This window comes from Euleptes europaea, chromosome 13, assembly GCF_029931775.1.
Source record: "Euleptes europaea isolate rEulEur1 chromosome 13, rEulEur1.hap1, whole genome shotgun sequence".
Taxonomy (NCBI): Eukaryota; Metazoa; Chordata; class Lepidosauria; order Squamata; family Sphaerodactylidae; genus Euleptes; species Euleptes europaea.
The window spans coordinates 49267491-49290156 of NC_079324.1; the positions used below are offsets into that span (position 1 = coordinate 49267491).

The window sequence follows — 22666 nt, forward strand, 5'->3', positions numbered from 1 at the left end:
TGAACATGTGTTTATTTAAACCCGAAACTTGTTGATGGATGCAGAGTTTCCTGCAGAAGTCCTCACGCTGTTTTTAGGCTTCTGCTCACGTGTTTTCCAATTCTTGCTGATTGCATTTGTTAGCAATTATAAGGGGGGTGGTAGGAACGGTATGAAGCAGCCTTATGCTTGGGTAGACCACTGGTGTCTCTAGCCCACAACTGCTCAGCCTAAACGGCAGCAGCAATTGTTTTCCGGAGTCACCAGTAGGGAACACTACCCCACACCCGTTGCTGGGGCTTTCGGCATGCAAAGCAGACGCTTCCCCACCAAGCCACAGCTCCTCCCCACTCCACATGATGCATGCTTTTCCTTTAAATGTTTTATTAGATATGTCCTTAATGTCGCTGCCGCAGGAGGCAGAGCCAGCCACAAAATGATTGCCACAGCTTAACTTCAGTAACGCAGTACAAATCCTTGTGCCATAATGGCAGCTGCTGCCAAAACAACATTTTTTAAAAATCTGGACAGCCAATGAAACCTCCAATAGTCAATCAGAATCCTTGCTGGGCAAAACCCCTACCTGGCCCAACCCACTTCCTAAAAACACTTGGCAGGCACCAGAAAAGGTGTTGGCGGGCTCTGTGGCACCCATAGGCACCATGTTGAGAACCCCTGACCGATGGAAATGACTTTTACCTCTCTAATGCTGTACAACTTCTAAGTGTTATTGTGATGTACAAGTCGCACGTAACTCAGATGCACAGAGTGCAATGAGTAATGAGCAGTCTGGAGGATATTGATGAATAACCTGCCAAATAGTCAAGGCAAAATTGCCAGCTGCTCTTTGCATAGTGATTGTCTTAACCTTTGCATTGAAACTTCTTGGATCTTATACCTGGTTATTCTGTGCAAATGTAGCACTGATTACTATCCATTGTGTTATTGATCAATCAGTAGACTTGAACAGCTGTCATTTTAATGTCTGCAGAAGGCTTTTTGATCTACAAAGTAAATTGTGAAGCTTGCATACTTTGTGTAGACATTTTTAACTGTTAAGTTGGGGGGGTGGCTCAGTGGTAGAGCATCTGCTTGGCATGCAGAAGGTCCCAGGTTCAGTTCCCACCATCTCCAGTTAAAGGGACTAGGCAAGTAGGTGATGTGAAAGACCTCTGCCTGAGATCCTGGAATAGAAAAGAGCAAGAGTCCAGTAGCATCTTAAAGACTAACACAATTTCTGGCAGGGTAAGAGCTTTCATGAGCCACAGCTCACTTCTTCACATACCATCGTGATCTGGGACCCTGGAGAGCTGCTGTCTGTCTGAGTAGACAATACTTACTTTGATGGACCGAGGGTCTGATTCAGTATAAGGCAGTTTCATGTGTTCATGTATTCAATCTACCCCTTCCAAAGTCCTTTTGTAGGAGAGGGGCTGCGGCTTAGTGGTAGAGCATCTATTTGGCATTCAGAAGGTCCTAGGTTCAATCCCTGGCATCTCCAGTTAAAGGGATGATGCAAGTAGGTGATGTGAAAGACCTCTGCCTAAGATCTTGGAGAGCTGCTGCCGGTCTGCATAGACAATACTGACTTTGATGGACCAACGCAGTACAAGGCAGCTTCATGTGTTCAGTATAAGGCAGGTTCATGTGTTCAAGTTTTTTTGCACAAATGCCACCAGAACTCCCCTCTACCTTTCTTTTAGGCACCCTGTACGACACATCTGGTTCAACAGCCATAGCCTCATCACTGCCAACATTCCCAACGAGAAGACGCCCCGTGGTGCCAGCATCATGGACGATGACCTGACAGCTCACCGCAGGTAAGAGCCAGCGGGATGCTTCTGAACATGGGTGAGAGGAAAAAGACTCTGGAACAGGAGAGAGGGCGATGCCGCTGGGCATGGAAGGAAGAGGAGCACATGGTGGATAAAGCTTCTGAAGCACGGCAGTCCATTAAAAGTCTCGGCTGTAGCAGGCAGATGTGTTTTGGTAGTAAAACTAGCAGTGACTCTTAAGTTTCATAATGACCTGGTTTGGAATCCAGATTTGTCCAGCTCATACATAGTGAGTAAATTCTGAGTTGAGCCCCATCACTAAGCAAAAGTAACCCCAGTGAAACTCCCATAGTGTATCACTTTAGCTTTTAAAACCCAATTCAACTGAATAAAGCACCAGAGAAAGCCAGCATGGTGTAGTGGTTAAGAGCGGTGGTTTGGATCGGCGGACACTAATCTGGTGAACTGGGTTGATTTCCCCACTCCTCCACATGAAGCCAGCTGGGTGACCTTGGGCTAGTCACAGCTCTCTTTGAGCTCTCTCAGCCCCACCTACCCCACAGGGTGTCTGTTGTGGGGAGGGGAAGGGAAGGTGATGGTAAGCCAGTTTGATTCTTCCTTAAGTGGCAGAGAAAGTCGGCATATAAAAACCAACTCTTCGTCACATCTCGCAGCACCAACTGTTCCTCATCCTTGTCTTATAGGTTGAGTATCCCTTATCCGGAATGTTTGGGACTATTAGTGTTCCACATTTCGGATCTTTCTGTATTTTGGAATATTTGCCTATGTGTGTATGTTAGGTGTCGTGAAGTCACTTCCGACTCGTGGTGACCCTATGAATCCAAGTCCTCCAAAATGTCCTATCTTTGACAGCCTTGCTCAGTTCTTGCAAACTGAGGGCTGTGGTTTCCTTTATTGAGTCAATCCATCTCTTGTTGGGTCTTCCTCTTTTCCTGCTGCCCTCAACTTTTCCTAGCATGACTGTCTTTTCCAGTGACTCTTGTCTTCTCATAATGTGACAAAAGTACGACAGCTTCAGTTTAGTCATTTTAGCTTCTAGGGTCAGTTCAGTTTGCCTATACATAATGAGATATCTTGGGGATGGGACCCAAGTATAAACACGAAATTCTCTCTCTCTCTCTCTCACACACACACACACACATGTTATATACATGTTTTATATACGCTTTATACACATAGCCTGAATTTAATTTTAAACAGTATTTTACAAATAATTTTGTGTACATTGAACCATCAGTGGTGCTGCTGAAGGCCCGTGAGTCAGCTCAAAACATCTGGTTTTCAGGTCATTCCAGTTTTTGGATGGCCAGTTAAGGGATACTCATTCAACCTGTAGAGGTTTTATACTTTCTCACTCAGAATGTAAGCTGCCTAATGTGAGAATGCGGGCACTTAAAGAAGTTGTAGGCACATCTTCTTGATGATAACCTGGAGGGTGGCCTGAATGTGGGCATATCTTTCCACCTCTTTTGAGAGGCCCAATGGTTGCCATTTTGTCTGGAATGAGTCAGGTAGAAGAAGAGTTGGTTTTTATATGCCGACTTTCTCTACCATTTAAGGGAGAATCAAACCGGCTTACAATCACCTTCCCTTCCCCTCCCCACAACAGATACCATGTCAGGTAGGTGGGGCTGAGAGAGTGTGACTAGCCCAAGGTCACCCAACTGGCTTCATGTGTAGGAGTGGGGAAACCAACCCAGTCCATCAGATTAGAGTCTGCCACTCATGGGGAGGTGTGGGGAATCGAACCCGGTTCTCCAGATCGGAGTCCACCTCTCCAAACCACCACTCTTAACCACTACACCATGCTGGTAGTTGAGTGTAGTGGTGAAATTGTTGGATTAGGACTTCGTTCACCCACGTTCAAATCCCCGCTGCGCTGTGAAGCTAGTTGGGTGACCTTGGACCAGTCATACCCTCTCAGTCTAACCCACCTCACAGAGGTACTGTGAGGATAAAATGGAGACAGGGAGATCAAGGTACGCCATCCCGAGCTTTATGTGAGAAGAGCAGGTTAACAATGTACACATGCTGTGGCACGTGACCGATCTGGGGCTTCTTTTTCTCTCTGTCTCTGGGCAGACACCGAGGAATCATCTACGCCTATGAGTTCTCTGTGGACCAGCTAGCCGTGGAGAGCATCCTTCCCATCTGCCGCTCCTCTTACAACGAAACGGTTGGCTACAACTACAACATTGGCCTGGCTGTCCCCTACGACAACATCTAGGCAGCGGGTCACCCTCCATCAATTGGAAAAGTCGTGCTGCAGGGCTACGGCCTGGTGCAGAATGTGGAGACCAGGGGAAGGTGGCCTGCGCGGGAGGTGCTGAATCCCCCTGAAACGTGTCCCAAAGCAGGGAAGGGGCCAAAGGAGGAGAATGGACAGGGACCAGCCCCAGGCGCCCGCCAGGCAGCTGAGAAGGCGAGGCTGTGCGGAGCCCAGGGCTGGCCCAGCGGCATCCAACAAGAGGCGCTGGCCCAAGGCAAGGAAGAGCAGCAGTCGTCAACTTGGAGTGCCAGGGAGGCTGACCTTTTCCCCCTGGGCCCGGAAAATATCTGTGGATCAAGTATTTAGTGGAGAGAAGGGGGCTGAAACCACAACCAGCAGGGGGTGGGGAGACACAGAGGAAGGAGCCATGCAAAGGGGGGGGGGAAGGACCCGTCTCCTAAGAGCAGAAGAAACAGAACTTTCACAAAGACCCTCACAAGCGAGTCTGACTACAGTACTCTTCAAGGTACACATGGAACAAATGTGTAAACAAGCAGACTTTTTTTTCTGGACAGGTTTCAATGAAAACATCCTTGTTGTGTAAGAAAGCATGGTTCACTAAAGGGTCAGTTGCGCTTTAGGAAATCTCCAAGCCCCACGCCCTTCATTAAACTGTAAGCTTCACGTCAGGAGCCTCGAGGGGATGTCTGCCGGAGTGGGGCTTGAACCTGGCCGTCTCTTTAGCTTCTTGTGGTCTATCCTGCGTTGTGGAGGGGGTTGAGCTAAATGACCCTCTAGGTGCCTTCCAGCTCTACGTTTCTGTGTATAGGAGCTGGTCGAATGCTTAGAAACCCTAACAGAGGAAGCCGCTTCACTGCCTTGTGTGGGAAGGGATTTTTTTTTTTAAACGTTGCGGCTCTTCAGACGTCCAGCTCAACCTCTAAGCCCCTGTTGCTGGCTCTCCGGAGTCACTGGTTGGCCAGCGTGTGAGAGAGGATGCTGGACCACTGGTCTGATCCAGTGGGGTTCTTCTTATGTTCTTATGAGTAAAGACTGAAGTAGGGTGAACTTGCCCACTCATCTACAGGAGCTGAACCACACCCAGACGTGTCATTCAATTGCAAAAGGTTTTGGGGGGGTTGTCCCTCTGCCCACCATGCATAATTTCTCCAGTTACCCCACTTCCCACCATGTTAAGTCCCAGTAAGAAAGGAAAGTGTTATTCTTGCCTCCCCCCCCTTTCCTTGTGGGGGAGCACAGACTTCCCTTTCCTCTAGCATTACCCTTCCCCACCCCCTCCCCCATGGCATTGCGTAACTTGAGCGTAAGTCACCACATAAATGCAATGAAGTCTTGAAAAACCAGCCTGTGTTGTTAAATGCAAGAGTCTCTTTGGGCACGCATTTATGACCAGCTTCTTTGTTTCTCTCTGCACGGTTCTGAAAATGCAAAACCACAGAGAAGCAAACACAAGCCATGCCTGCTGTCTCTTTCTCCCTCCCCACCCCCTACCGCTGACTGAGAACCTACAGTAACACAGGCCGTCTTCTGGGCTTCTGCTTCCTGTTTCTCAACCAAAGCCATTCCAGGTGGAAGGTTGCAAAAACTTGCTATGTGTTTCACACTGCAGTGAAAAATGAAGGCTGTTTGCAGAAGCCCAAAGTGCCAAAGTCCACTCCCTTTTCCAGTAATGTGTTGTTGCTGATCTGTGCAACTCTCGGCCACTAGCCAAAGCAATTCATAATGGCGTAACGTTTGCAGTTGCGCTCCAGAAAGATACTTGGCAAGAAGGGCCTCTTAAGCCTAAAGGAGCCTTTAATCTCAGCAACAGGAAAAGGGCAGCCACTATTTGAAGGGCTGTCACTTAGAAGAGGGCAGGAAGCTGTCCCTGTTGGCAGCAGAGCATAACCCAATAATGGGTTAAAATTGAAGGCAGAAAGGTCCCGGCTGGACATTAGGAAAAATTTTTTTTACAGTAAGAGTTGTTTGACAGTGGAATCAGCTACCTAGGGAGGTGGTGAGCTCCCCTTCTCTGGCAGTCCTTAAGCAGAGGCTGGACAAACACGTGTCAGGGATGCTGAAGGTGGATCCTGCATTGAGCAGGAGGGTTGGACTAGATGGCCTGTAGGGCCCTTTCCAACTCTATGATTCTGTGATACTGTTAAAGGTACTATAGGGCCACATTGAGTATTAGACTTTATTATTTATTAATCAGTATATCCCACCTTTCCCTTGTGGTTCAAGGAGGTTTACAATTCAAAATTAAAAGTAGGCATAATACAGTAAAATCATCACCACCCAAGGCAGAACCTGCAGTTCCAACCACCGTAAAAGCCCTAAGACATAGAATAGGCTTTCGGCGCCTCTTGAAAACTTCTGCACGCGCACACACCCCTCCTCAAGGAGCCCGCTCCGGAAGATGGGAGCAATTAGTGAAAACAACAAGCTGTACTAGATACCAAGCGCTCAGCCTTAAGCAGGGCGCCAGTCATAAGGGGACAACCAGAAGACCGCGGTGTACAGGAAGATATGTAGGGAGACAGCCCTTTAGATACATGGGTCCTAGTGCCATGAAGGGCATTAAAGGACCCTGTGAGGTCGCATACCTGTGAGGCAAAAGATTAGGTAAAGGTAGTTCCCTGTGCAAGCACCGGATCATTACTGACCCATGGGGTGACATCACATCCCAACATTTCCTAGGCAGACTATGTTTACAGGCAGACTATGTTTCACATCCTGACATTTCCTAGGCAGACTATGTTTGCCACTGTCTTCCCCAGGCTTCTTCACCAGTCGTCTTCACTTTACCCCCAGTAAGCTGGGTTCTTGCTACAAGATTACAGGAAGAATAAACAGGCCACTGCCAAGAACTAAAAACAATCCTACTTTATTGTATGTGCCACTGATGCATCATAAATATGAACACATCCAAGGTATGTGGGGGGAATATCTGCAAAGCTAGGCTAGAAGTCTCAGGCTCATAAAATTCCCCCCAGCCAACAGCACAAACTTCACACCAAGCAACCGCTTCATATCTCTGCAGCACTGGGAGGGGCCAGTTTCCACCCGTCTACCCGTATCGACCACCTGACGTTCTGTCCCGGGTCGCTCCAAAGGCACCTCCATCGCAGCTTCTCTTTGGTTAGTGGCAAGGCGCAATTGGCTCCATGGTGAGGAAGCGGACGTGCATCTTGGTCTCGATGTCGATTCCGTCCCAGATCTGTCATCGGAGGGGGCAAGAGGAGATTCGGGTTGGAGATTACATAATAACCGGGAAGGGGGCGGGCAGAGGTCCTTACCTTAAGGAGAGCCCAAAGAAAATTAGACATTAGGAAGAATTTTCTAACAGCAGTTCCTCAGTGGAACAGGCTTCCTCGGGAGGTGGTAAGTTCTTCCCTGGAGGTTTTTAAACAGGCTGGATGGCCATCTGTCAGCAATGCTGATTCTATGACCTTAGGCAGATGAGGAGAGGAAGGGCATCTTGGCCATCTGGGCATGGAGTAGGGGTCGCTGGTGGTCTGTGGGGGGAGGTAGTTGTGAATTTCCTGCATTGTGCAGGGGGTTTGACTAGAGGTCCCTGGTGGTCCCTTCCAACTCTTATGATTCTAAAATCTAGAGTGGGTTGCAAATAATCTGGTACTGGTTAATGAGGAAGTGCATTCCTGAGTGCTCGTGGCAGTCCTGGGTGTTATTCTCAAAGCAGCTGTTGCCTTCTACCTAACATGGAAGTTGTTTCTACCTCCAGGATTCCAGAAAAGCACATTCCTCTTTTGCCACCCCAGCTCTACACTGCAGAGAAGCATCCCCAAAAGTTCCCCATTTGCACGGTCACCACAAATAGGTTGTTCGAGGGGGTGGGAGGATTGTGTACTGAAAGCAGGATTACCAAAGGGGGACACCTCTGCAAATATCCTTGCACCCTACAGGCACGCCTCGTTTTATTGCACGTTGCTGTAGTGGGCTTCACAGATATTGCATTTTCGAGCAAGTCTACCGGCACCATTTTTCCAACAGCATGTGCTCACTTCATGTCTCTGTGTCACATTTTGGTAATTGTCGCAAAATTTCAAACTTTTCCATTATTATTACACTACATTTTTTAGACATAATGCTATTGCACATGTAATAGACTACAGTACAGTGTAAACGTAAATTTTATATGCACTGGGAAACCAGAACATTTGTGTGATTCACTTTATTGCGATATTTGCTTTATTATAGTGGTCTGGAACCGAACCTGCAATATCTCCAAGGTATGCATGTCGCTGATGAACATTAGAAGGGTGGTGGTAAAGAAACAGTTATATTTAAAAACGAAATGACAGCAAGCTACATGTTTTTAAAACATTGCAGAAAATGCACTTACAGCCCCAGCCTCTCAATTTTGACTCTGAACATTGGTAAAGCTTTTCAAAGGCAGTATTTTATAGCCCCATTTCTTTTGCAATCCATGTCTTCTAAAAATTCAAGAACTGGCAGGAAAAGTAGATAAGTCGGTGGTTTGCCATTGCCTTCCTCCATGGTATTCCGCGGTGGTCTCCCATCCAATTACTAACCAGGGCTGACCCTGCTTAGCTTCCGAGATCTGACGAGATCCTGCTATACCATGCTGCCTTCCCTCCCATGTGGAATTAATTACCAGCAGACATTGTGCACTGGACAAGATGTCCCACGGGTTTGAGCCAGCAGGGCTGCTCTTATTCCGAGTGTGTGCTTTTATATAGATTTTAATTTCTACACACTCAAAAACTGAATTTGTGTCAGTCCCTCAGACCATTTTCGAAGGCTTATTCAGTGTTTCAGCACCCACCCAGTTCCAGATTTCGGAGGGCCCTAGACCCTCTATGGCCAAGGCCTTTCTTCCCTCCCTCTGCCCATGGACTAGTGCCCCTGCTCAACCCTCCTTCTGCACCCATCAACCCACATGCTTGCGCATCCTTCCCCCACTTCCTCATAAGCCCTATCACTGCCCATGTTCACAGATACCTGCCCCGCCCACATCCTTTCCCTGATTATTCTGAGCAGTGCATAGGACGAGGAGCATGGATGACCAAGTTCTTGCAGGCAAGTAGGGTGAGGAAGGGCATGCAGACCAGCAGCAGTGGACCCCACTGGAAACTGTGGGGCTTCAGCTGCTGCCCCACCTCCAGGTATACCGACGCCGGCCATGACCATATTGCCCCACATGGCAAGACATTCTGCCCTGCAGAGAAAACACAAGGCTCTGGCTCTAACCTTAAGGAAGTCTTCAAATGTGATTCCCTCATACACCTGGTCCGGCTCCTGAAATGAGAAGAGAGGACAAGAGTTCCCCTTAGCCAATGGTTTGTTTAAAACTTGTGGCGTGAACCTCCCGTGAAAAGAGGTCCCAGTTTGGATCAGGTCCTGGTGATGGATAATAAGGGAGGGGGTAAATATGTACATGAACATGCACCTGAAACATCTGCATTTTCTGAAGCCCCAGAGTTTTGGGGGTGAGAGAGATACATGTGGAACTCTGGACCCCGCCGCCATCCCATTTCATGGAAGCCCAGCTGGTCATTTTCATTGGGCTGCTTTATTATATGCTAATCTTAGCTATTCTCCATGCAGTTTAGGGATACATCTATGGTTCTCCCCAGCCCCCCCCCATTTTATTCAGACAACAACCCTATGAGGCAGGTCAGAATGAGTATATGTAACCGTTACTCAGTAGGCAACATGACTCAGCCATGGAGTCTCCTTGGCCCAACCTGCCTGCTGCATCAGAGTAACTAGCATTCCTCCCCAACTACTATGGGGCCAATACCTATGTACAAATTAACAAGTACACCCCCACCCCTTGGTAGGACTGTATCACATTTGTATCTCACCACTGCTGCAAGGATAAGAGACGAGGGCATTACTTTCTGGACCAAATCCATCACCAGCCTCTACACCACACTGACTTGGACCCAAGAAGGGATTCTATTCCCAACCCTATTCTCTGATCTTAAACCCAGATCTCCCACCTTTTCTCAAGTTCTGCCCCAGCTACAGAGAAGAATAATAATTGGTTTTTATACCCCGCTTTTCTCTACCTTAAGAAGTCTCAAAGTGGCATACAATCGCCTTTCCCTCCCCACAACAGGCACCTTGTGAGGTAGGTGAGGCTGAGAGAGTTCTCAGAGAACTGTGACTAGCCCAAGGTCACCCAGCAGGCTGCATGTGGAGGAACGGGGAATCAAACCTGGTTCTCCAGATGAGAGTCCACTGCTCATGTGGAGGAGCAGGGAATCAAACCCAGTTCTCCAGATTAGAGTCCGTCACTCTTAACCACGACTCCACGCTGACAAGCTGGTTAGTACCTTACAGTCTACAAAGTGGGATCAATTTTGGGCTGACGTACTGAGATTGAAGCACAGAGGTCAACAGTCTCCCCAGCAACTGAACCAGGGAGACCCTCTGCTTTAGGGGGCACCACTCTTACCATTTGCCCCATGCAGATGCTGGCGGCCTCCATCATGGCTCCGTCGGCGATGGACCTCACCGACTCCTTATCCAGGTGGGGGTTCCCTGAGAGCAGCTCCTGCACCACCTGGTCGAGAGAAGCAAGGGCAGTTGGACTGAGCGGCGGCTGCCGCTCACCAAAGCGAAGATAGGAAAGGGGGTGCCAAAAAAAGAAGATACGTTACTTTTCTGTATTCCTGCAGGGTGATCTTCCCATCGCTGTCTGCATCATACATGTGAAAGAGGACTGGAAGATATAAGATAAAAGATGGCAACAGGGTCAGAGGGCTCTCCTTTGCTTCAGACCACAGCTTGTAACCTTCATTTGCCATTCTCTCGAAACTAATACATGAGCACTATTGAATAGCAAGTTAAGTCTAGAGGGAGAGCAGAGTTAGTCTTCTACAAGACACCTTTATTGCAACAGTGGGATAGCCCGGGATTGGCCAATCTTGTCAAGTCGACCCGGATTAGTCCTTGGATGGGAGACCACCAAGGAATGCCAGGGTTGCTGTGCAGAGGACGGCAATGGCAAACCGCCTCCGAACGTCTCTTGCCTTGAAAACCCTACGGGGTTGACATAAGTTGGTTGTGACTTGATGGCAAGACCAAAAAAAAAAAAAAGATTTTTGTGGGATGAAGCCCACTTTGACAGGTTCAGGTTCAAGCCCGGCATGTAACTAGACAAAACACTGCTAGATCTGCGACTGGATCTTTTATAAGGGCCACGGAAGCTTGAGGAAAGGCCTTCCCCAGTCGAGACCTTGGCCATAGTAGAGGGTGAAAACCCTCCCGCTGCACAGTTTCACCAATCAAAAATGAGGAAGAGGCAGTGTAGGATTGGGTGCCCCATGCAACAGGACTGGAGCTCTGCAACCAGCAGTCCAATTCCAAGCATGATTCAGAAGGCAATCTGAACTGAGTAGGAGGTCCCACAAAAATGACTCCCAAGTGGAACTCTTTGTCTAATGAGACCCACTCTCTGTGGGATCTGGTTCAGTTCCACAGGGCGTCAGACAGAGATGTTCCACCAGGCCAATGCTTGAGGGCAGCAATGGTTTTCCATCGGCAGCTGGCCTCCCTTCCCCCTTTTCCCTCTCCCTTTCCCAGTCCCCTTTTCCGGCCATCTTTTCCCCAGCTGTTCCCTCCCTTTCTCCCTTGTGTTTCCTTTCTTGTGTTGGATCTTGTTATCCATCTCCTTCCCCCAGGCATGACATCTAACATCTAATAAAATGGTTGAGTGACAACCACCGAAATGACATCACTCCTTGTAGAAATTAACATGGTATCATTATAGATATGCTGTTATATTCAGTGTTATTTGTTTTAATTGGTTTTTTAAAAATGTTATACATGTATATTATAATGTTAGCCAACCTAAGCCAGGGGAGGGCAGGATACAAATTTTAAAATTACTTTTATTATTATTATTATAAGTAAGCATGAGTAGTATTGCACATTTTACACATGTGAAAAAGGGGCCTCCGCAGTGCCACTTAGGAATAATAATAAGCACTTCAGTCCTGTACCAGACAGACAAACAGGTGCTTGAGCTGTGAGACTTGATGATTTTAATCATGGGTTTTTTAAGTGGACCATTTAATTAGAAAAGTCACTGGAAGAGAAGCCCATTTTGTTCACCGAAAGATGCTCTTGCTTTAACAAAGGATTACATATCCCAGCCTCGTCATTAAGGAGTTAGAAATCATAGGTAGCCATGATGGTCTATAGGAAGAAATATTCAAATCCAGCAGAAGGGTCATACTTTGCTAGGTTCAACTAAAACTTCATCAAGTACAGTCGCTTTCAAGTTGCCCAAACTCTTCTTCAGGCTGCATGTGCAGCACTTCAAAACTGGAAGGGGGGTGTCATTTGCACCAGTGTAAAAGCTTATAGGATCCAACCTTATCTTCCAAGCCTTAAGTAACCAATCTTATCAAATGTCACTTTTTTCCATTTTTAGCATTAACCATACTTGCGGCAACTGTCATCTCCAAAAAAAGCATTTCTCTTGTTATTTCATGCAAGAGGGGATCTTAATAAGGTGACGCTTACAGCTTTTCAAAGCATTTTGTAAAAAATTACAGTCTGCCTTCCAATTAATTGAGACACCTTATTTGCCAACCAAATCGTTAATTGATCAGTCAACTAAAGCTGAAATCCCGGTTAAAAGCCAGCTAACCAGCTAGAAGTCTTTTCCTTGGTAGGCAGGAGTGTATGTATTGGAACAGACGTGGTGGAGGACCACCTTTCTTTACACCAGCCAGCCACCTTACTAGAAAAGGTTACCACAGACCCAGGAATGTCAGGGGCTGAAAAGGCAGCACATTCAACTCACATTTCAGCTTCTGTTTGCGGAAGCGATCCAGCTGCTCTTCATCCATATTCATCTCGATGGGTCGGAAATTGGACATGATAGTCAGGAAGTCCTCAAAATTGATCTCATCAGCCAACCCTTCAGATGCCTCTCGAAGGTTCCTAGAGACAAGGCAACGATAGTTAGAGCTGGTCATAAACACTCTGCCCAGAGAGCCAGCATGGTGTAGTGGTTAAGAACAGTGGATGCTAATCTGGAGAACTGGGTTTGATTCCCCACAACTCCACATGAGCGGCGGAGGCTAATCTGGCGAACTAGATTTGTTTCCCCACTCCTACACACAAAGCCAGCTGGGTGACCTTGGGCAAGTTACAGCTCTGTTACAGCTCTCAGCCCCACCTACCTCACAGGGTGTATGTTGTGGGGAGGGAAAGGGAAGGTGATTGTAAGCCGGTTTGAGTCTCCCTTAAGTGGTAGAAAAGTCGGCATATAAAAACCAACTCTTCTTCTTTGAAATGGCACAGAGATTTGCACACGTTCAAACAGAGATGGAGAAAGAGGAGTGTCTCTACACCTGCTGACTAAACTGGTGGAAGTCCCAAAGAGGGACAGAGAAGAAGAAGAAGAAGATTTGGTTTTTATATGCCGACTTTCTCTGCCACTTATGGAAGAATCAAACTGGCTTACAATCGCCTTCTCTTCCCCTCCCCTCAACAGACACCCTGTGAAGTAGGTGGGGCGGAGAGAGCTCTAAGAGCGCTGTGACTAGCCTAAGGTCACCCAGCTGGCTTCATGTGGAGGAGTAGGGAAACAAATCCAGTTCGCCAGATCAGCCTCCACCGCTCATGTGGAGGAGAGGGGACTCAAACCCGGTTCTCCAGATCAGGGTCCACTGCTCCAAACCACCGCTCTTAACCACTACACCATCCTGGCTCTCGAAAGAGTAAATGAATGCACAGGGACAAGGAGGTGGGCCCACAGAGGGAAACTTGCCAAAGGGCCCTCCAAAACCAGGAGCTGACACTGCCCTCCCCCAATACTTTGAAGCCCTCACGACTTTACCTCTTGTCAAAAAAGGCATGGACGATTTTGGCCCTGAGGGGGTTGAACTCCAGATCCGGGATGCGATCAAAGTGCTCCTTGCTGTAGAAAAGAAAGAACAAAAGGTGGTGAGGCTCGCATCCAAAGACAAAACAGCAGGCTCACGAACAATGGTGCCGAGGTCTCTCGTGGTCAGTTACACAGGTGTATGAGAGCAAGATTCGAGTCCATTAGCACCTTAGAGACCAGCACAATTTCCAGGGTATAAGCTTTCAAGAGCTAAAGCTCCCTTTGTCAGATCTGACAAGTGACCTTTGACTCTTGAAAGCTTATACCCAAAAATCTTGTTGGTTTCTAAGGTGCTAATGGACTCGAATCTTGTTTGCTACAGCAGACTAACATGGCTACCCCCTTGACACACCTGTATGAGGCAACAAGAATCATTCTTTAATGCAATTTCTTCTGAAGTAGTCCTACTTAGTTTAGTTGTGTATTTATGCTCTGCTTTTCTCCCCGAAGGGGAGCCAAACCTCCCCATTCTCCCCTCCTCTAGTTTATCCCGTCAACAACCATTCCCATTAGGCAGGCTAGTCAGAGAGAAAGAGAGCGACTAGCCCAAGGTTGCCCACCAAGGTTCCATGGCAGAGTTAGGATTCGAACCTGCATCTCCCCTTCTGACACCACTAAACCGTGCGCACTCTCTTTTAACTGAGTGGGATTTACAAATAAGGTTGGCCACAAGCAATAGGGTTGCCAACCTCCAGGTACTTGCTGGAGATCTGTTATTACAACTGATCTCCAGCCGATAGAAATCAGTTCACCCGGAAAAAATGGCCGCTTTGGCCATTGGACTCTATGGCATTGAAGTCCCGCCCCTCCCCAAACTCCACCCTCTGCAGGCTCCACCCCAAAATCCTCCCACCGGTGGTGAAGAGCCACCTGGCAACCCTAACAAGCAAGCTAGGAAAACTTTAAGAAGGGGTCAAAACTGGGCCCCGAGAAAGGAATTGGGGCTTGGCTGGGCCCTGAGAAAGGAAACCTCTTTTGTTTGGAAGAGTTAGAGGAACTAGTATTCAAAATACACTTCTATAGGTTTGGTATCTATAAGAGGGGCTTAGAAGAGGCTTTGTCCCATGGGGATTATGGCTTAGTGGTAGCTTTTGCATGCAGGAGGTTCGAGGTTCAGATCCCAACACCCCAAGTTAAAGCATCTCAGGTACCAGGTGTGGGGAAAGACCTTTCTCTGGCTGTAACACTGGGCTAGTCGGACCATTAACAGGATTCTGCTTCATACGCCTGTTGTTATTGCGCTAATTAAATTTGTTTATATAAAAACACATTTAGCATTGTTCACTATGGGATTCAACTGCTTGGGAAGCCGCGAGTTGATATGCATTGTTAACTGTGCCTTCCCTCTTTTAAAATAATCAGGGTTATGTTTGTTTTACAACACTGAGAAACGTTTATGGAGCGATGTGCTGTTTTATGCGTAACCCTTATGGCTGGTTGTGGCATTGTACTGAATTAACAGGACTTCAAGCTGATTGCAGGTAGGACTTAAGCATGAGTCTATGTCACACATTGTTGCCACTTAGGGAGAATAGAATTCAGCTCCCTAAAGAAAAGGTAGAATGCCAGAGATGCTGAAAAAAAAATGTGTTCAAAGAAAATTATTGCAGATTTGTTTCACCCAAGGGCAAAATAACCGAAACGGGGGATTATGGAGTTGAAATGGCAGGCTGCAAAATTCATAGATACTTCTAGTGGGGAAATGGGAAGACCTCGCCTCTGGTTCACAGGCATTGACAGAAAGGCTCCATGCAGAGCAGAGTCTATTTCACACGTTGTTGCCACTTAGGGATAGCTTGAAGTGTGGTTAAGCATTAGCTACTAGGGTTGCCAGGTCCCTCTTCTCCACCGGCGGGAGGTTTTTGGGGCACAGACTGAGGAGGGCAGGGTTTGGGGAGGGGAGGGACTCCAATGCCATTTTCTCCCAGGGAACTGATCTCTTATCGGCTGGAGATCAGTTGGAATAGCAGGAGATCTCCAGCTAGTACCTGAAGGTTGGCAACCCTAACTGAATGCCTCTTTTCAGCTAGCCTGGCATTTCTGGGCTGTTTGTCCTGGGAAGGGTAGGATGATGCAAACAGCCTCCCGCCATCCTTCCATGCAGGGTGTCTCCCACCATTAAGCAATGCTCCTTGGTCACTGCTGTGACTCTGCGTGACTCCAATTGCCCAGCACCTGGAGAAAGGTCAGCCTGCAATTCTGGCTGAGCAGGAGAAGAAAAACACCAAGACACAAAGGAAAATAATTCCTGACCAGCAATTAAATTTAATACAGAGGTAGCATTCTGGGACCAGGATTTTAAACCAAAATCTTGTTGTTTAAAAACATATCCATCACAATTTTCATCCTGCCCTTCCTATAAGGAGAATAAGAGTTGGTTTTTACATGCCGACTTTCTCTACCACTTAAGGGCGACTCAACCCGGCTTACAGTCACCTTCCCTTCCCCTCTCCACAACAGACACCCTGTGAGGTAGGTGGGTAACTCACCCAAGGTCACCCAGCTGGCTTCCCGTCTAGGAGTGGGGAAACAAATCTAGTTCACCAGATTAGCCTCCACCGCTCATGTGGAAGAGGGGGGAATCAAACCCGGTTCTCCAGATCAGAATGCAAGATGCCATGATAGTTCTCCTTCCTCCTGCTTTAGCCTCACAACAGCCCTGGGAGGTAGTTTAGGCTGCGAGTGCCTGACTGGCCAAAGGCCATCCATGCCAAGGAGGGAATTTGAACTTGGGCCTGCCCAGTCCTTGTCTAACCACTAGACAACTGGTGACGATGCATACCCAGCCATTTTAATTCGGAATCCTGTAGCCGTTTCTGCAGTTATTTTCACACTGCTCGTCCAATATGGACTGTATCAAATCAGTCCAATATGGACTGATTCAAAACAGATAAAAGGAAGGCTTTAAGAGGGGAGTGGACATGTTCACGGAGGAGAGGGGTATTCATGGCTACTAGTCAAAATGGATACTAGTCATGATGCATACCTATTCTCTCCAGTATCAGAGAAGCATACCTATTATATTAGGTGCTGAGGAACACAGGCAGGATGGTGCTGCTGCAGTCGTCTTGTTTGGGGGCTTCCTAGAGGCACCTGGTTGGCCACTGTGTGGACAGACTGCTGGACTTGATGGGCCTTGGTCTGATCCAGCAGGGCTGTTCTTATGTTCTTATCACAGACCAAATGGGATCGGAGACATAATATTGCTAACAAGATTTTGTGTATATGGAATCACTGGATTTGAATAGTATGGTAATGATACAATTTATGTTTAAAGAAGGGACATTTGTTTGAAACTTTTGCCCCATCTGCTTAAGTGTACATTACATTCAAGTAGCCAAGCAGCTCCCCCTCCCAGAAAGCCTACAAACAGGGCATAGAGGCCAAACCTCAATCTCAAAACACCGTAAAAATAAGCCACTGGTGCAGCGGTTAGAGTGCTGGGTGGCGAGATCTGGGTTCCAGTCAGCACTTGGCTGTGTGACACACTGGGTGACCCTGGGCCAGTTGCTTAGCATAACCACTACAGCGTGCTGGCTCTACATTACCTACTACCTAACCCTTTTAACTGGAGATGTGGGGGATTGAACCTGCAACCTTCTGCATACAAATCAAAAGTTTTCCCAAAGCTTGTTGACGATCAATATGGTAAGTGCATTTCCTACAGCAGATTGACTCAGATTGTGATGTTTATCTGGACTTCCCTTTTGCTTTTGGTTCATATGCTTTGGTCTCCTGCAAATTCCACTCCTGCAGGTGGAATCCCATACATAATTTGCTCACCCAGAGTATGGATTCACAAGAAACTCAGCTTCCGCTTCAGAATAACAGGAAAACAGGAAGCTGCCCTTCTACCGTCCAAGATGCCTTTCCTCATTTCTCAGAGTGAGACATTTTGCACGGATAAAGACCTGTATTTTGGATGGTTTGCCTCAGAACAGCCACCCCTGCAAGAAACTCATCCCCTAAGAGAACAAAATCTCATTAAGGAGAAAACAGACAGAAGCTGCTGATTGTCTAGCAAGATATTATCTGGCTGGAAAACCAGCCGCTCCGGTCCAAGAACATCCAAGCTTGGCTCAGGACCAATCTTCTCATTGTGACCATCACACAGAGGCTGGTTGTTGAAACCTCCTACACAGAGTAGTTGTTCCACATGGTGGGCATAACACAGAGAGGAGAGTCAAGCTCTGGCCCGTCTGGTAACAACATGGAAACTTTCCATATTATGACCACATCTTGAGATGCTTCATGGACGGCTGGCTGAATGCCCCAGTTCTAAAGTAATTTGGAGATGGGTACAGTTTCTTGAGAACCCTGGCTGCTTTTTTTTTTTTTTAAGAGATCCTTGGGGATATAAAGAAGAGCCCTGTGGTGCAGAATGGTAAGCTGCAGAGCTGCAGTCCAAGCTCTGCTCATGACCTGAGTTCGATCCTGACAGAAGTCAGTTTCAGGTAGCCAGCTCAAAGTTGACTCAGCCTTCCAACCTTCTGAGGTTTGTAAAGGCTTCGTCTGGAAGTGGTAAGTACTCCTTCCCTGGAGGTTTTTAAGCAGTCAGCAATGCTAATTCTATGACCTTAGGCAGTTCATGAGAGGGAGGGCATCTTGGCCATCTTCTGGGAATGGAGTAGGGGCCACTGTGGGTGTAGGGGGGAGGTAGTTGTGAATTTCCTGCATTGTGCAGGGGGTTGGACTAGATGACCCTGGTGGTCCCTTCCAACTCTATGATTCCATGAAAGTGAGTACCCAGTGTAGATGACTGGGAAAGGCACTGGCAAACCACCCCTTAAACATAGCCTGCCTAGTAAATGTCGTGATGTGATGTGACATCACCCCATGGTCAGTAATGACCAGGTGCTTGCACAGGGGACTACACAGGGGACTTGCACAGAGGTCAGCTTGATCTTTTTCCTAGGTGGCTGCTGTGGTGGAGGTTTTTCCTCTCCTTTACAACCAGCTTGCTCTTCTTCTAACAGCCATCTGGGTTCTGGGGTAAGGGTGTGAAGAAGGGGAGGGTCGTCGGTGAGGACAGTCCCTTCACCCCCATCTCTGGCATGCGGCCTGCAGCTCACCTGTCATCCACTCCCGGTGGGATTGGCTGTTTCAAGGTGGGAGCCACCAGACAACCACAATTCCTAACGAGCAATGGGCTTGCTCATTTTCCTGGCACATAGGGCAGGTGCCACATTGGGGGACAGTTCCTATTAGAGCCATGGGTGGCGTGTCGGAGAACCGCTTGTGGCTCCCGAGCCACTGCGTAGCATTGCTAAAGGATAGTGAGCCCATCCTATTCTGCTGGTCTAAATAACAACAGAGAGAAGAGCTCTAGACTCTCGACATCTGCAGCACTCAGTTGTATGAAATTCAACCCGGTAGCATATCTGGCTCCAGGACCTGGAAGCGGAGAGCATGTAACGAGAGAATTAAATAAAAGCGTTAAGAGGTCTGAGGCTTTAGGGCTCTTAACTTGGCTGGCACCAGACTGGTAGAAAGAGGACTAATTCTTCTATCAGCATATAAAAGTAATGGGTCTGTGCTCTTGTTCAGATATCGAATGTAGAGCAGGGGCCCCCAGCGGGGTCCTAGGGTTGCCAGGTCCCTCTTCGGCACTGGCCGGAGGTTTTTGGGGCGGAGCCTGAGGAGGGTGGGGTTTGGGTAGGAGAGGGACTTCAATGCCATAGAGTCCAATCGCCAAAGCAGCTATTTTCTCCAGGTGAACTGATCTCAATCAGCTGGAGATCAGTTGTAATAGCGGGAGATCTCCAGCTAGTACCTGGAGGTTGGCAACCCTACGTGGCACCCATGGGCAACACCTTTCTTGGCACCCACCAAGTATTTTTAGAAAGTGGGTGGGGCTCTTGCCTAGCAAGGCTTCTGAATTGTCACTGAAGATGCGATTGGCTACGCAGATTTAAATACCGTTTTTTCCCCAGAGGCAGCTGCCTCCGCAGTGTTTGTTTTATTCTCTCTCGCCTCTTTTCCCCCCAGTGTATTTTTAAATTACCCCTCTTCTCCTAGCCGTGTTGTGACTGCACCCATCAACCTGTGTCAGAATTCCAAATATGCTCACAGGCTCAGAAAGGTTGGAGAACCCTGATGGAGAGGCATTTGTGTGCTATTTTGCAAAGGGCGGGGGGGAAATAAGTATACAGGCTCTATTTTTAAAAAATTCCTCTGCAATACACATGACCACATCTGCTCATTTCGCAGAGACCCATTTTAAGTGCCTTCTACAAAGAAAAATCAGAATTGTAAGAAGTTGGAGCAGGGGCTTCTGAAATTCCGCAGAGCCTTCCTTGTAGAGATCTCCCAGTATTCATCTTCGTAAGGGTTATTTCTCATTTGGCAGGAGATGTCCCTGATACAGTTCCAACTGCATGCAACCAAGAGCGGTCCAGCATATCCCATTCTGTAACCACAGATGCAGCCGGCCAACTCAATGGAACCTGACTTGACTTTGCAACACAGATCAAGATCTGCATTCCCAAAGCACAGGCTGCAAGATTGCTGCAACAACAGAATAATAGCCAAATTATTTTTATTTCCCATATAATATCAGATGTGTGACATGTTCCCTGATTTAAAAAAAAAAAGCAATTCAGAAAGGAAAAGGAATGGAATATCCTACCGAATGGTTGGCTGATCCCCACTTAGCTGTTTGAATCTTCGGTGGAGGTGCTCGATTTGATCTGAAGTGACTACCAAAAGAAGGAAGACAAGCCATCGGTCAGGAATCTCTCTTCAAACCAGCAACCAAGGATGCAATGTGATGTAAAAGCTCTGCTTTATCTAGATCTGGCACACAGCAGTATCAACTAGTAGAGCAATGTGGTTGGCAGGGATTTGATGAAATCTCTCTCTCCCCACCACTGGCACTGGAATCCTTTGCAGAGTTCCTCCAGTGGATTTGGTGAAATCAATGGATTTCAAATGGAGTAACTCTGCGTAAGATTGCACTGCAAATCTCATTCAAAAGAAAACCAGCCTGAAATGGACGTGATGCTGGAGAGAGTCTGCCTTACAAAGCTGCTGTTTCCTCGGGAGAACCAACCTCTGTAGTCTTGGGATCAGTTCTAATACTGAATCAACTCCAGGCCTTACGTGGAGTCTGTGCCCCCTTTGCCTAGGGTTTGATCTGCAGCTACCTGGGCTCAGGATTTTTTTTTCTTGGTTGTTGCTCCTGTGTTTGTGTAACAGTGTCCTGAAAGAGATTAGGAAGACATCTACCTTCCTGGCTTTTGGGCAAGGCAGCAAAACAGCTCACTCTAAAAACTTTGGGAGCAGTTCAACAGTCTTGCTAAATAAATGTTTTCTGTCTAACAGGGTCTTCCTATATTAGTGTTCTTTTTAATGAGGTTTTAATGTGTCCAAATAGTTCCTGTGTATTGTTACTGGTTCTTACCTGCTTGAGTCTTAAATATGTTGGGAGAAAGGCAGGCTTATAAATATTTTAAATAAATAAACAAACCACCATTTGCGATGGCACCCAATTCAGATGCCCCAGCAATGTTACCTCCTGGAAAGTCACAGAAGACCAGACAAAGAGGGAATGTGTGAGCCAGAAGACTCCAGGATCACCAAACACCAAAGGGATCTCCTGGGTCCCTGAGTTGAGCTTCTCCAGATCTTAAAAAAGAATCCCACCTAAAAATTGGGCATCACAAAAAACTGCCCCTCCCCCACTTCATACTGCCACATAAACCAGTTCAATTTCAGCTGCAGTCAGTCAACCAAGTAAGCAAGATTGTGCAAATAGCGAACACACTAAATGATGTGGTTGTGTTTGCTTTTTTTCCCTCCTTGGCATGAGCACAATGCAAGCAAAAAAAAAAAAAATCTGTTCTTTATCCATCGCTGATAACTTGATAACGCCTTTCGTCAATATTGGTGGGTATTTGTTAAGTACCAGCCTCCAGCAGATACGGCTGCTCCCAATACAGATGGGAACGTCTGACGATATCAGTGTTAAAGAAAACAAGCACACCCCGAATGCCCGCAGCCACCTATTGCCACAGATTTCAGGCAAATGCTTGCCTCTGAAAAAGTGGAGAAGTGCACCAGGCGTGGAATTGGGGCAGCTCAGTTCTGTGTACAACCTGACAGCTTCTTTCTCTTGGCAGCGCCAATGAGAGTAGCATCATCTTCAAAAGCCAGCTAAGTAAAATGACTGACACATATTAAGAGGGCAAAGGTTGACTCAGGACAGGAATGCCGCTCTACTGCATGCCACATAAAACCTGTGCAACACCCATGATCGCAGTGCTAACCCATCATCTGCGCTGGATGGTATTCTGCAGGAAGCATCACAACTGCCTCCCCTACAATACAGGCCAGAGAAATCCCATAGAAGTTGATTTCCCAACATTCTGCCGAATTGCCATGATGATCTCTCTTGCTTTTATCCCATCCCTCTCCCAAGAAGCACAGGATGAAATTTTAACAACATAAAAAAGGCCGTACGGGATCAGACCAAGGCCCATCAAGTCCAGCAGTCTGTTCACGCAGAGGCCAACCAGGTGCCTCTAGGAAGCCCACAAAAAAAGACAACTGCAGCAGCATTATCCTGCCTGTTTTCCACAGCACCCAATATAATAGGCATGCTCCTCTGATCCTGTAGAGAATAGGTATGCATCATGACTAGTATCCATTTTGACTAGTAGCCATGAATACCCCTCTGCGGCTAATTTCTGTAGGGTTTGGGGCGTTGACCTACTTCCTCTTCAAAATGGCACTAGCATCTCCCCCTCCTGTAGTTCAGACTGGACGAATTAACAGTATGCTACTATT

The 22666-nt window shown here is 47.3% G+C and overlaps 2 protein-coding genes across 2 annotated transcripts in view; one reads left to right on the plus strand and one right to left on the minus strand.

The window, feature by feature from the left end:
* FBXW8 (F-box and WD repeat domain containing 8) overlaps positions 1-4006 on the plus strand; it is a 102146-nt gene extending 98140 nt beyond the window's left edge. The window contains exons 10-11 of the mRNA XM_056859593.1: positions 1683-1799; positions 3858-4006. Coding sequence (XP_056715571.1) covers positions 1683-1799; positions 3858-4002 — 262 coding nt within the window. The 3' untranslated portion in view covers positions 4003-4006. The remainder of the gene's footprint in view (positions 1-1682; positions 1800-3857) is intronic.
* A 3049-nt stretch (positions 4007-7055) lies between these two features.
* TESC (tescalcin) overlaps positions 7056-22666 on the minus strand; it is a 37945-nt gene continuing 22334 nt past the window's right edge. Inside the window, exons 2-8 of the mRNA XM_056859635.1 lie at positions 20508-20577; positions 13832-13912; positions 12791-12930; positions 10638-10699; positions 10433-10540; positions 9220-9267; positions 7056-7204 (exon numbers count right to left, since the gene is read on the minus strand). Coding sequence (XP_056715613.1) covers positions 7127-7204; positions 9220-9267; positions 10433-10540; positions 10638-10699; positions 12791-12930; positions 13832-13912; positions 20508-20577 — 587 coding nt within the window. The 3' untranslated portion in view covers positions 7056-7126. The remainder of the gene's footprint in view (positions 7205-9219; positions 9268-10432; positions 10541-10637; positions 10700-12790; positions 12931-13831; positions 13913-20507; positions 20578-22666) is intronic.